Source organism: Trichosurus vulpecula, chromosome 7, assembly GCF_011100635.1.
Source record: "Trichosurus vulpecula isolate mTriVul1 chromosome 7, mTriVul1.pri, whole genome shotgun sequence".
Taxonomy (NCBI): domain Eukaryota; kingdom Metazoa; phylum Chordata; class Mammalia; order Diprotodontia; family Phalangeridae; genus Trichosurus; species Trichosurus vulpecula.
In genome coordinates this window covers 257,896,538-257,911,409 of record NC_050579.1, presented here as the reverse complement: position 1 = coordinate 257,911,409, position 14,872 = coordinate 257,896,538, and the positions used below count along the sequence as shown (strand labels likewise).

The window sequence follows — 14,872 nt, the reverse complement described above, 5'->3', positions numbered from 1 at the left end:
TCTTGGTAGAAAAGTAGTAGGTGTGCAATGTGCCAATGACAGGTTGGTTTGTTTTAAGTTGTTATAAGGTAGGGCTCCATGTGTAGCAGTATATTGGTAGCAATAAAGAAAAAAGTATCAATAAAACATTAAAATATATATATGTGTGTGTGTGTGTATATGTGTGTGTGTGTGTTGTGTGTATGTAGGGCTCCACGTGTAGCAGTCTATTGGCAGCAATAAAGAAAAAAGTATCAATAAAACATTTAAAAAAATACATATATATATATATATATATACATATATAACCTTCTAGACCCATATTCTAGTCATAATTCCCATTCACCAAATCTCAGTGATGCCTTTGAGGTTGCCTTGTTGAGAAGGAGTCTTTAGTTTACCCTATTTATTATTTGCATATAGACAACAGACACAATGTTGGTTCTCTTCTTGGTTATTTTCTTCTGTAAATTACTGGTCCTTTTTTCTATTGTTTGTCTAATATTAAACCTAATGTTCTTTGTAGTACCAGCCTTGGCAGTTATGTGGGATTTTTCCCCCCTTTTTTAGTTTAAAACTGTCTGGATTGGGTTTGAAATCAATAAAAACAAAAACTCTATAGGCAAAGATCCTTTTACTAACCTTACTAGACATGCTTTATCCCCAGCTAAGAGCTAATCATGTCAGTATCTTAAGATGCTATCCAGAGCTTCAAATCCCATTTTCTGACTTTCTCTTATGGATTTCCTACCTTTGATCATTAACAGTGATGAAAACACCACATGTCCCTGGTGTTTTCTGTATTTTTCCCAGGACTCCAAAATATTTAGCATCAATTTCTAGGTTCCATATCATTACCAATGCGCAATTGTCACAAGGTTTGTCAAGTCTCTGTTAGTTTCCGAATATATGACCTGGTAAGACAGCACACGTCTACTAACCAACAAATTGCTGCCTTGCTATCTGTGAGCTCGAAGTCACCAACTACTATTAGTAGTAGTCACCGAATCAGAGTTGAAAGGGACCTTAGAAGTTAAACTCATACCCAAAAGGAATTTCCACTATATCATACCTAACAAGTAAAAATTCAGTCTCTGCACAAAGACCTCTAAGGCAGGGAAGTCTACTCCCTCACAAGGTACCTATTCCACTTTTGGTTAACTCCTATCAGTTTTTTTTTTTTCCTAACATCAAGCCTAAATTGGCCTTTCCAATTTCCACCCATTGTTCCTAGTTCTGCTAAGTCCAAACAGAATAAGTCTAATTCAAAGGGCTAATAAGCCCTTCAAACACTCAATAACATCTATCATATCTTTCCCTAGGTCTTCAACTTTCCAGGATAAACTTCTCTGGTTTCTTCAACTGAGTGTTAAATTTTTATAACATGTACTTTCATCATCCTGTTTACCCAGCTCTGGATATTCTTCAGTTTGTCCTACTTTCAACTTCTGTAGGAGAAGGATCAGAAGAGAGAACTTAAGAATAGTGTAGGTGACTTGGAGGGACTGGTAAAGTAGGTCAGGGGTTGAATTTAGGGAGCAGGAATTTGGGGAAACTTGGAGAACAATTTCCAGGCCCAGTTACTTGTTTAGATTCTAGCTCTGAGTTGAAATTGCAGTATCAAGGACAATTAAGGATTATAAAGAATTAAGGATTAAAAAGGATCAAGAGACACAAGTAAGATAGTTTGACAAAGACAAGGTAAGAAAAGATAAGTGGAACAATTAGAAAGTAAATTGATAAGAGTGGATTGAAGGGTGGGGCAAATTGATGAAACAAAGGTTGGTACCAGGGTAAAGGGGAAGTTGTAGGGACTTAAGAAAGTTAATGGAAGTTATTAATTCACTGTAATTCTCTAGGTTCTTACGTATGAAGGTGATGCAAAAACAAAAAGATAAGCATTTCTCTAAAAAATAAAGCAAATTTTTGGCCACAGGAAGGAAATAATTTTGGAGGGCAAACTCGACCAGCTTCTCATGCCGATTATACATTATATCATTCAGCTCATTTGAGTTGTTCTTTTCCTAAAGTCAAAAGGATTTGAGGTGATTTCCACACTAATACTGTCCCAGGACCTTTTGACTGAGGCAACCAGGATAGGGAATACTTCATTCCCATCTAGGACAAAGCCTTCCTGTGCTGATTTCCTTTGACATGGGCTTTGATTTCAAGTTTCTGCCACATGTGCCATAGGTCCGAAATGGTAAATTCAATTCACTCTACCTTCCTACCCCAACCCCTTAATCTCTCTAGGTCATTTCCCTTGTACTGATCTAGTTTCCCTCTCCAAAATTAGGGATAAGCACAGTAACGCAGGTTATGAAGATTAATCCACAAGTATAATAAAACAGGCCATTCTAAAGTGAAAACGAACAAAAAAAACCCAGAAAACTTGACCTGGGATTTAGGTGCCATCACATTGTTTTCAGGACTTCAGATATTTGCTAGTGGATGGATGGTTATGGTGATTTTATATAAGACATTAGTATAGTTTCCAAAAAAATTTTTCTTTTGTACTTGGTATGGTCACCCTCAGCCTCAACAGCCCAGGGGCGAAATACTGCCTAGATTCCCTGGTTTCTTCAGATTTGGGAGTGGGGAAGAAAACAACGTTAAGGACTGAGCTTTTGGTTGCTTAGCTCAACTATGACCATTCTTTGAAAAGTAAATGATGCTTGAATTGAACTGATAACTTCCTATTTATTTCTACAAATAAATAGGAAGTTAACAGTTCAATATGTATTATGTAATATGTTAATATGCGTTTCCTGAGAAAGCTGGAGCTTTTGATGTTATCATCATCAATGAATCAACAAATATTTATTAAATGATAAATGCTCATTGCCTGGACGTGCTATATATAGTCACAAGTACATAAAGTTCGGCCTCAAAAGACTTATAACCTTTTGTGGATCTCCTTCCTTGATTGTAAAAAATATTCAACAAAATAACAAGTTGAACCCCACAAGCATTTATTAAGCACCAGCTATGTCCCAGGTACTGTGAGATGGTAGGGATAGAGACCAAAAACTAAACAGTCCCTGCTCCCAAGGAGATTATGTTCTACTGAGGATTCTAAGGTTTCCTTATATTTATTACTTTCTGGGGCCTACTCCCCTGTATGGAGTCTCTGATGCCTAAGGAGAGAGGAACTACACTTGAAGGTTTTCACGCACTCATTACATCTATATGGTTTCTCTCCAGTGTGAGTTTTCTGATGCTGAATAAGAGCTGATGAATGAATAAAGGCTTTGCCACATTCATTACATTCATAGGGTTTCTTTCCACTATGTATTCTCTGATGTTTAGCAAAGTTTGAACTTCTGCTGAAGGTTTTCCCACACTCATTGCATTCATAGGGTTTCTCTCCAGTATGAATTCTCTGATGTTGAACAAGGTGTGTACTCTGACTAAAGGTTTTCCCACATTCATTACATTCATAGGGTTTCTCCCCAGTATGAACTCTCTGATGTTTAGTGAGAGATGAGCAGTGACTGAATGCTTTCCCACATTCATTACATGTATATGGTTTCTCTCCAGTATGAGTTCTCTGATGCTTAATAAGAGCTGAAGAGTGAATGAAGGCTTTGTCACATTCATTACATTGATAGGGCTTCTCTCCAGTATGAATCATCTTATGCTGAATAAGGTGTGAAGTCCGACTGAAGGCCTTCCCACATTCATTACATTCGTAAGGTCTCTCTCCAATATGTGTTTTCTGATGTTCAGAAAAAGCTGAGCTCTCAGTAAAGGTTTTTCCACATGCATTGCATGTATAGAGTCTTGCCCTAGTATGAGTTTTCAAATGTTTTTTGAGGTTAGCCTTGTGGCTGAAAGCTTTCCCACAATTATTGCATGTATATGGTTTCTCTCCAGTATGAATTCTTTGATGTCGAATAAGTACTGAATGGTAACTGAAGGATTCTCCACATTCATTACACTTACAAGGTTTTTTCTCCTTGTATACTTTCTGGTTTTTCATTAGGTTTGAGTTCTGTTTGAAGGTCTTTCTTTCACAGTTACCCAATTTCTCTCCTGAAGAAACTTTTTCTTGATTAACAATAACTGACCTCTGATTAAAACTTTTCCAGTATGTATTACATTCAAAGTCTCTCTCCTTCGTAAGGTTTTTCCTGTGGGCAACTGTTGCTTGCCTCAAATGTCTCTCATTTTCCTGCTGTCTCTCTAACCAGTCCTCACATTCTTCCAAGTTGGAGACATCATCCTCTGTAACTCTTCCCACTATCACCCCTTGTGATGATTCCTCTTCAGAGATTTCCTGTACTGAGGCAGATTCTCTGCTCTCAGACCTAGTATCCCAGTCTGAAAGAAAGTGAAAATACAAAGGTCATAAAAGACACTAGTAAAATGAGATAACAAAGCTAAAAACAAAACCTATGAGTAGGCTTTAACAATTTAAATACAGCCCTGCAACCTAGGGAGATGAGAATGAGAGGGTAGAAAAGGAATAGAAGAGATGGGAAGGGTGCTGGAGTCACTAAACATGATCAGATTGTGTCTGGCAAGGAAAAAAGGGTAAGAATTAAGGTAACCCAGTGAATTCAGCTGAAGAGAAAGGTTGTAGATGAAGATGGTGGGAAAAGCACAGGCTGAATAAAGTAGGATAGGCCCACTGCCACAGGACAAGCTAGGTGGTACAGGTGGCCAGGCCTGGAGTCAGGAAGATTCATCTTCCTGAGTTCAAATCTGGACTCAGACATTACTAGCTGTGTAACCCTGGGCATTCCACTTAACCCTCATCTGTAAAATGCCTCATCAAATTTTCTCATCTGTAAAGTGAGAAGGAAATTGCAAACAACTCTAGTGTCTCTGCCAAGAAAACCCCAAATGGGATCACAAAGAGTCAGACATCACTGAAGCGAATGAAGTCTACTGCCACTAAGTGGTTAGCATCTCATAAGTACATCACTGTTAATAACCTCTCAGTTGACAGAGATAGCCCAGGACATTGAATCCAAGAGCCCTGGGAATAGCAATATTTTCAGCCCAGTACCTTCAGCCATCATTAAACATCTACTATGTGTCAGGCACTGTTAAACACGTTATAAATATTATCTCATTTAATCCTGGCAAGCAATTTCTATGGGGATACAGCCTGGCAAATGCTCCTGCAGATAAACAAAGTTCTTGCCATCAAAGTCCTTGCCACTTCCAAAACGTTCAGCAACAGAAACTTATAAAATGTTTTAAGTGGAAATGGCTGTAGAGGCACTAACATCTATTTTGCTGCTGCACCCTAAGAACCATGGGACTTTTCTATCTGACTTGCTGCTAAAATCTTCCATATGTGTTATCTCATTTGGCAGAAGACAAGCTCTGAGATCAAGGACTATCTATTTTTCTATTTGTATATCCCACACTTAGAACCTGGTAAGCACTTAGTAAATGCAAAGACTGTCCCTCCCCCCAAAAAACCACAGTCCTTGCCCCCAAAGGAAGTACATTCCAAAGAGGAATCCCTGAACAAACTGTTATATTAATACAAGAGAACATTACTACATCATAAAGGACAAAAGGGATAGTTTTAGGGAAACCTAGAGAGACTTCTATGAACTGATGGAGAGAGATGTGAAAAGAATCAGGAGAATAAATCTAACAAAAATATCATTATAAAGAAAATTAGCTCTTTCTAGCTAACTAAAGAACTCTGATCAATGCAGCGGTTAACCATAATGCCAGAGTATTTGAGGCATACTATCCATCTCCTGACAGAGAGGTGATGGACTAATGGTGTAGAATGAGACACCTGTTTTGACTATGTATATCACATCTTTCCCTCCAGTGGGGAAGGTGGGAGGAAGAAGTTATTAATAGGGTGGTGCTCCCACAGGAACACATAAAAGAGGGTCAATGAGGTATTTTTAATAGAAGAGAACAAATATACAAGAGGGACAGCTTTGAAAATTACACATTGAATTTGTCATATACTTTAAAAAGCAAGCTATATGTAACAAATGTGTAAGTTTTAGATACAATTCTTTTTCTGTTCTCATTTAAGTTCAAAAAAAATTTTTAAGGAGGAACAGAAGAGGCAAAAAGGATAGTTGAATAGCATAATATAATAAGATATATTCATGTGAAGAAATCTAAAACTGGAGGGAAGTGGGTAGAGAATATCTGGATAAAAATCAAAGTTGAGAGAAACTGAAACAATACTGTCACTGGGCCAACTAGACAGAGAGAGTAGGTGAAGTGAGTTTAGGAAACAGAACACATTTTGGGCAGGGAGGCATGAGATAGGACTGATGGGGAACTTATCCCAGATATCAGCTGGAACGCTTAATTCTCTGCTGAAAAAAGACCAGCTAATAAATTATTTGATTGCTTTAATGATGATTTCATTCTTCTTTGAAAGGTAGAGAAAAATACAAAGGGAACTACTATTCTGAAGCTCCTTCTGGCCAAAAAGGAAAAACTGACTGCTAAAAAAGAAATGATGGAACTTTCGGGGAACTCAGAGTTTGTGATTAAGAACATGAAAGCATGGAGCAGTTGAGGTATACTTCAGATTATGGGAAAATGAATTTCAAAGGATTCAAAAAAAGGTTAGGCAGGATTCCATGGTCAAAAAATCTATAAAGGATGTAAGCCTATGAAGAGCTCTCAACAATCAGATTCTGAAGACAGAGAGGTAGCTTGCCTAATGAAGCTACTAAGAAACTTCTTAGATTTAGGTAAGAAAGAAGTACAGAAGATAAAAGTATAGGAAGGCAATAGAGAATCAATACAAAAGCTAGGTATGATCCAGTAAAAAGTATTAAGAATGCTGAAACTCTGAATAAACTGAATCTGGTGAGAATTTTTCTTAATAGGTTCCGTAATTTCAGATGCGTGAGAAGCTCCTGGTAATCTTCTCTCAAAGCAGATCAGCATCTTCTCCACAACTTAAGTCTTCTTTTTAAAAATATTAATCTTTTCCAGAACATAAAAAAATCAAACAATACTGTTGATGGGTACGAAGCTATAATTAAGTTTTCATTTCTAGCAAATATTCCCATAAAAGAACAATTGCCTAGTTGAGGACTTGGGAAGATAAGGTCCTCTGAGAATTCTTTTCATTTTATTCTTACACAATAGTTTTTCACATTTAAAGCTGTGTTCCTTGAAACTTTAAGTCCAAGAAGTTTAAAAAAAAAAAGCAAACCAAGAACAAGAAATTCTACTGGATTTTATTACTTTTGTTTATTGAAATACTAACAACACCTGGATGTGATTTTTTTTCACATTCAATAGCTAAACAAGTACAAAAATATTTTTAAGTTAAACTATAATGCATCACTGTGGATAATTATGTAATGATTCTGAAATCAAAGACTGAAATTCACTTTTCCAATTTTTCCTCTCAGTCTATTATTACTCTGGATGTCACGATCTCCTCTGGAATTAGCCTCAATTCAATCACAGCATACATTTTAAAACTAACTAAACAGAATAAGGAAACACATAAGCCCACACTTTTCAGTAAAGTGCTAAAAAAGAAGGCCTCTTTGGTCATATTCCGTCATTACCACATCATTCTTGGTTTCCATTTCTGTAAACAAAGGTTTTCAGACTTTCCAACATCCAGTCTCTATGATTAAATTGGTAGACAGCTGGGCTTAGAAGCATCCAGTGCCCAAAAATGAAGTAATGGTGTGGTGAAAATGTGCATCGCTGTGTGATCCTTTGATGTTTCTTAAACTCCATTTTTTAACCCAGGTTCAACTTATAACTTTGACTTGTGATGCAGTTTTAATTTGCTGTGAAAAGTTACTAATTGGCTTCCTGTACCACAATGTTTTTTGGCTTTCCCTGTGTATCCAGTAAGAGACCATCTCCTACTCTGCTTCTTGGTGTAAGGCCATTCACTATTGATATGCCAAGTTCTTAATATGTACTTGAAGACAGGACCTACCATCGTGCAGTTGGGTGGTAGGGGTGGCAGGGGAGTGCAACATCCTTGAAGAAGTCTATAAAAACTCCATTCAAACCCCTAGACAGTGAAACAATCACTGCCAGTCCCTTGACTGGAGGGTGGTGCCCCACCCTCAGCTAATGCCCAGAGATCAGCTTTTCTATCCAACAGGTTATTACCTAAGTCCCTGAGTGGGACCTCTCCTTCTGCCCCCTGGATTATTTTTCCTCTCTTCCCCTTCTCTATTCCTCCCTATAGGTTTCAGTGCTTGCGCTACTGGGCTTCTGGACCTTGTTCATATTCACCACAGACCTCTAGTAGTAGTAAGTGTCAATGCACAGCTTACTGAGTTTCCTGTAATGATTCTTCGAATTGTCTTTTCCAGTCAGAATCCAACCAAACCACTAGTACCTTTCTTTAGTTCATGAGCTACTGACTAAAGCTGAGACTAAGTTTTCTGGCAGCCATACCTTCATAGATAGGATGGGACAGACAGCCTCACCTGCTACCCTCTGTCTTCTCCAGAGAAAGAAAAAGGCAGGTCACTGCACCTCTAGCTTCAGTGGTAGGAAAAGTCCTCTTCCTCTTGGGTCCATAAGTCAATGACCAGGGCTTGAACTAGGACTCTTGTCAGCTGCATCTTCACAGGCAAGACTTCCTGCCTTCACCAAAGAGAGCGAGGACTGAGGACCTATACTTTGTGCCTCAGTAGCGGAGAATTCCCCTCCTATCTTATCCCATGAGCCACTGACCAGGGAAAAGAAGAAGACTCTTGAATCCAATGCCTGTGCCCAGTAGAAGGAACTTCTCCCTCACCATGATCAAGGCAAGGCTTTTACCCCTATCAATACTAATGGAAATGCTTGTAGCAAAGAATTAACATGGTATCAGACTGGCACAAAAGTGACACCAAGACGTACAATGGAAGATAAATATACAATCATTGCTATTTAAACCTGAAACTTCTATCAGGTCTTATGAAATACTTAGAATTTATAATGTGAAATTTTCCAATCATGTAACATTTCTCACCTCACAATCCAGTTCTGAAGGTTTTTTTACACTTTCAGTACTATTAGAGTACTCTGTTGGTGATGTGCTGTGTGTACAGCTTCCAGATCATACTCTTCTCCCTTTATCAGTAATATCTGCTCCAGACCCAATTAGAAAAAAATGCCTCTGTTTAATATCACATTCAGAGTCTTCAGCATCCCAACTGCCTTTCTTTCATCAGATATGACCTTAAATGATCACCATAGTTTTGCATCAGCTATTCCACCAGTTTTGCACTGTACCATCTACCCAGTGTGCTTCATTACTTACAGCATCTGGATCAAGAAGTAGTTCAGTTTCAGTTTGTCCCTGCAGTTCAGACAATGAGCTTCCACTTTCCTCAACTGATCTGCAGGACATAGAAACTACAACATCAGAGGCAACCAGCAGAGAAGCCACATTGCAGTATTGAGGCACAGGCACCACCACGTGGATCACTAAGGTGGTCTTAGAGAGCTAGGTGGGGCACTGAGAGGTTGTTATTTGCTCAGGGTCACACAGCCCGTATATGCATCAGAGGCAGGACTTTAGCTCAGATTTTCCAGACTTCAAAAGCCAACTTTTCATCCACTATGATATATACTGCCTCTCAGAAATATAAAATACAACAAAAAAGGTTTTTTAAAGTTGTTTTTGGGTAAAAAAGGAAAGGCAGGACTGTTGCTCAGTATGACTAGAATAGTAAAAGAAAACGAAGAAAGCAGAACTATTTTGCTTGTTTTCTCTGACAAGGAAAATGATTCTTAGATTAGAAAGAACAAAAATGGCAAATAAAATGTTGCAAACCAATTTAAATAATATAGAGACAAATGTAGTCTTATACCGTGGTTAATAAAATCAATTTCACAAGTACAGGATAAGAAAAGGTCTGGGTAGACAAGAGTTCCTGTGCAAAGATCTGGGGCCTTATGTTACATCGATCCTTGTGACAGCAAATACAATAAAAGTCAACAGTGTGATGAGGCAGCTAAAAAGACTAACTCTCTAAGGCCATTTCTGGAATGCTGCATTCAGTCTGTGAAACCACACTTTAGGAAAGACAAGCTTTAAAGAACTGGAAATGCCTAGCCTAGAATAAAGGAATTAAGGGGTACATGGTAGCTATCTCCAAATATTTAAAGTAGCATCATATGAAAGAGGGATTAGATATGTTCTTTTTGGCCTCAGAGTGGTATAATTTCAATTCAATTCAACCAACATTTATTAAGAACTCCTTATGTAGGAGGCATCATGCTAGATGCAAGGGATACAAAAAAGAAAAAATATTCTGTGACTTCAAGGCATTGATCTTTTATTGGGAAAAATATATTTTAGCTAGTTAAATCTAGTTAACTTCCTTAAATGAAGAAGTCTCTATCAAAACTCTCTAAAAGAAGAATAGGAAATCTTGGGAGGTGGGAGGTTCTTTCTTCCTTGAGTTCTTCAAACAGATGCACGACAATTTGTTGTAAATTTGTGGTAACATATGGTTTGGACTAAATTGTCTCTTAAGGTTCCTTGCAATACTAAGATTTTTTGATACTGTTTTTTCTTTTTAACTATTGCTCCAACTGGGATGTTACACTGAACACCATCTGAGGTACCAGCCTTGCAAATCTAAACATAAAGTGAAAGCAACTGTTACAGATCTCTAGATGTCCAAAACCACTGTTCCCTCCAAAATGGCTAGTCTTCACAATTTCCTTATCTCAGCTTAAAAATATCGCTATCGGGGCAGCTAGATGGGGCAGTGAGTACAGCACCGGCCCTGGAGTCAGGAGGACCTGAGTTCAAATCCAGCCTCAGACACTTGACACACTTACTAGCTGTATGACCTTGGGCAAGTCACATAACCCCAATTGCCCTGCCTTCCCCCCTCCAAAAACAAAACAAACAAAAAACAAAACAGAAATATCACTATTATCCCATTTTTCTAGATGGAAAACATAGAATGTTTTCCTTTTCCTCCTTCTTTTGCTCTCAAAGCTAGTATTTCACTAAGGCATATAAATTCTTTCTTTGAAATGACTTACAAGCACTTATCACGCACCACTATGTGCCAGACATTGTGCTAAGCGCTTTACAATCTCATCTGGGTCTCACAACCACCCTGGGAGGTAGGTGCTCTTATCATCATCCCCATTTTACAGTGGCAGAAACTGAGGCAGCCAGAGGTTAACTGACTTGCCTAGGGTCATGCAGCTACTAAGTATCTGAGGTCAAATTTGAACTCAGGTTTTCCTGACTCTAGTCCTAGCACTCTATCCATTGTGCTAACTACCTCTTTCTTTACTGCTACTGAGGCCATCAACATTTAAATTGCTACATGAACTTTCTAGCTGTTTTTTTCTATTTCTGGTTTCTCTCTATTTTAATTCACCTAGCACATGGATGATGAAGCTGCCTACATTAAGAATAAGTTCTTTTGCTTAGTTTCTTTTGCTGCCCTTTCATATACATAACCAATTTTACAAATGTACCTCAAACTATGCAAATTTCAGTCAAGCTAAACTATTTATTATCCCCTACATGTACCAAACAGGATTCCCTATCAGAATTAAGTAATTATTATTACTGAAGAAGTAGTCCCTGTTCAGTTTTCAAAATACTCCGATGTAGTTTCCATTTGTTTAAATCCTGCCCATCCCTTGGTAGCACTGTAAAAGATTTCTACCTTTTAAAGCCAAGAGTGAGGGAAATCATCCAGAATACAGCAATAATGCAGATATGAAATCATTAGGGTCAGGGGTTTAACACTAGGACTGTTAAGTAAAGGGTGAGTAAAAGGAGTAACTTACAAGAGATAGTAACTGCTTGTAAGGAAGGAAAAGGAATAGTCAAAAACAAATTTCTAGCCTACGCTACAGGAGTATAACTACTATATATAGAAAATGAGATTTTGGTCACTGGGAGGGGAGGAAGAATAGGGATCAGTGGGAAACAAATTCTTATAGGCAGGTGGAAATATAGGATTGGAATGTAAAATGATCAGTCAGGGCTTTTAATACAAACAGAAAGGATTTTGATTCAATTCAACAGATTCATTAGGTTCTTACTATGTGAATGTACCTTTATAAACTACATAAAAGGAGTAGTTATTGAAGTCAAAGAATACAAGGTCTCTCTATAAAACTAAACATGTAGAGAGAAGAGCAGAGGGACAGGACAGAGCTTTGAAGAATCCCATAATTAATGGGGACATGGGGGAAGGGAAGAGGAAATAGGGAAGAAAAAGAGCCAGTGAACAAGACAATAGTTTATGAGGTAGGAAAACCACCTAGAGTGTAATGACACACAATGTATGGACAATGTATAGGAGGAGTGTCTTTAAAAGTCAATTACTCTCCATTTTCACTGTTAGAACCCTTATCATCTCAACCTGAGTTATTCAGATACTCTTCCAGCTGATTGACTGCCTCAGTGTTGCTCTCCCTTTCTTTACACAAAGTATGTGTATGACTTGAATAGATAAAACCTGCTGAGGATCTTCCAAAAAAAGAAGAGGGGGCAATCAAAGAAGTACAAAGATGAAAAAGTAGCAAAGTGATATCTAGCATTGTATGTGTAGAAGATGGTAAAGAGAAGCAAATTACTAGAAATAAAGGAGGTTGAGGACTTAGAAAAGGCTTTGATTAGAAGGAAGCAGTATTACAGTTTCAACAAAGCTGTGTAACAGTCTTGACTGAAGGGTAGGGAATAAAAGAAAAAATGAAGAAAGAGAGCTGCTATAAAATAGACAAAACTGAGAATGAAACAGATAAAGACTTCTCTTTTATAAGTCTGGAGGTAAGAAAGGATAGATATCAAGACCAGAAGGAATAAAAGGGGGATAGAGAAGAAGACAGGGGCAAGAAGAGAACAGCAAGTCAAAATAATAATTCAAAGCTGCCCCTCTCACATTAATAGAAGACATCTGACTTAACACCCTAGCTCACTTGCCGGATTTTCATTTGCTCACCTGGATGGGTGCCTCTTGGGACTTTTCTCTCCATCATCCATTGATTTTCTCCTTGTTCAAAATTAGAGCTCTCATCAGGTTTGGAAACTGGAAGCCCTGTTCATTGGGAAAGAAATGGGACTTTGACATTTGTCATGGGCCCGAAGAACCATCCCAGGTGCTCAGTTCCAGACTCTTGGTCAATAGGGAAGAGAAAGCAAAAAAAAAAAAAAAAAGGTCCAGAGAAAGGTATAATGGACAAAGGTGTTTGGAATTCTGTTTCCAAGGGAGTGGGGAGGACTAGTCAGGGAATTTATTTCACTTTCTTTGCTGTACGATGGTAACTTCCCAGTCACAGAAGTATCTGTATGGACACCGTACAGGAGATTCCTTGGCAAAGGGATTATAAGATGGGGAAACCACAGCCTCTCACAGGTGGGAAATGTTGCCCATTTCTAATTTAGCAGAAATAGGAAGAGTTAATATCTTTTTCCTAAGCCAAAGAGGAAATTAAGAATCTTTGATCCTTTAAACCCAAGTCAAAATCCAGCAATACATTTCAGGTGCTATAAACATATATAAAAACAACTAATACCCTAAAGCCAGATTCTGAGTCACAAGGGAGAACTGTCCTTACACAAAGAGACCAGGTTCCTATAGTTCTCCAGCATGACATCCCTCTGAGCAGGGTCCAGCTGCCCCCATTCCTCTGGGGTGAAGTCCATGGCCACATCTTTGAATGTCACTGATTCCTGAAACACCAAACACATTTTTACTCACTCTAAGACCATCTCCTGTCAACTGTGGCACTCCATCCCCAACCCTCCCCCACAAATCCTACATGGTTCTTAGAAGAGTAGTGAAATAAGGAGTACTAAGAAAAGTAGGTAAGACATATGTGAAGTGATTATTTCAACATTGGTCTCAAATGAAGTACTCCAAACTAAGTATGCAAGCTTTGGTACTGTGCTAGACTGTAGAATATTTATTTTTTAAAAGTACGAGACATGGTCCCTATCCCTCAAGAGTTTATAACATTGCTATTAAGGTGAAGACAGAAATGCAAGAAACTGGAGAATAAAATAAAACCGTTATCAGGCATTGGAAAAAGCAAGCACTACACAGTTCAGAGAAAGGAGAGATCACAGTGGATGGTATTTTTTATTTTTTTTAATAAATTTTTTTTATTTTTAGTTTACAACACTCGGTTCTACCTAATTTTGAGTTCCAGATTTTCCTCCCTCCTTCCCACCCCCCGCCCCACCAAGACGGCATGGAATCCAATATATCTTCCACGTAAAACTGCATTGAACTAATTTACACACTAGTCAAGTTGTGGAGAAGAATTATGACCAATGGAATGAATCATGAGAAAGAAGAAACGGAACCAAAAAACCCCCCAAAAACAAAAACAAAAGAGAGAGAAAAAAAGGGGAAAAAAGGCGAGCATAAAGTATGCCTCAATCTGTATTCATTACAGTGAATGGTATTAAGAGCTTCATGCAGATGGCAGGACTTAAAGAGCTATAGATATGGAGGAATGGCATTCCAAGGCATACACAAAGTGAAAAAAGGTAGTAAATAGGTAATATAGCTTGGATTTAAGGTAGAAACAGTGAAGAATTATAAGAATGACACAATTTTTGGGAGAGTCAAGCAGAAAATGATCTTGGCTAGGATTGAGACAGAGGTAGAGATAAAGTTTGGGGGCAAAGGAGGTAATGAATCTAGGTCCAAAGCAAATAAATCCTGAGTCCAAAACTAGACACAACTAATTTCTGTAACAGTACCCACAACTTCTACCTATACATAATTGGAGTTTTTCCTCAAACGCTAGTATAGCATTGCCTTGCTAGTAAGAAAGGGATTCCTAAGGCCTGTACCTGCAAAAATTCCTTCAAGTGCTTGGGAAGGGATAGTAATAGTGGCACTTATAGCAGGAAACCTGACTATAATAGGAGTCCAAAATTTTCATGTTCTAGAAAGCTTTGAAGGCCTGAACTCTAGAA

General features: G+C 38.2%; 1 protein-coding gene across 2 annotated transcripts in view; it reads right to left on the bottom strand.

Annotated features, from left to right (window-relative positions):
- Positions 1-2,934: 2,934 nt before the first annotated feature.
- Positions 2,935-14,872, bottom strand: part of LOC118856824 (zinc finger protein 286A-like) — a 48,419-nt gene continuing 36,481 nt past the window's right edge. Inside the window, exons 4-6 of one of the 2 annotated variants that reach the window (XM_036767338.1) lie at positions 13,501-13,615; positions 12,885-12,980; positions 2,935-4,302 (exon numbers count right to left, since the gene is read on the bottom strand). In XM_036767338.1, the coding sequence (XP_036623233.1) occupies positions 3,089-4,302; positions 12,885-12,980; positions 13,501-13,615 (1,425 nt within the window). In that variant the 3' untranslated portion in view covers positions 2,935-3,088. Of the gene's footprint in view, positions 4,303-6,254; positions 6,279-12,884; positions 12,981-13,500; positions 13,616-14,872 lie in introns of both variants that reach the window. The other variant, XM_036767339.1, reaches the window with a different exon arrangement.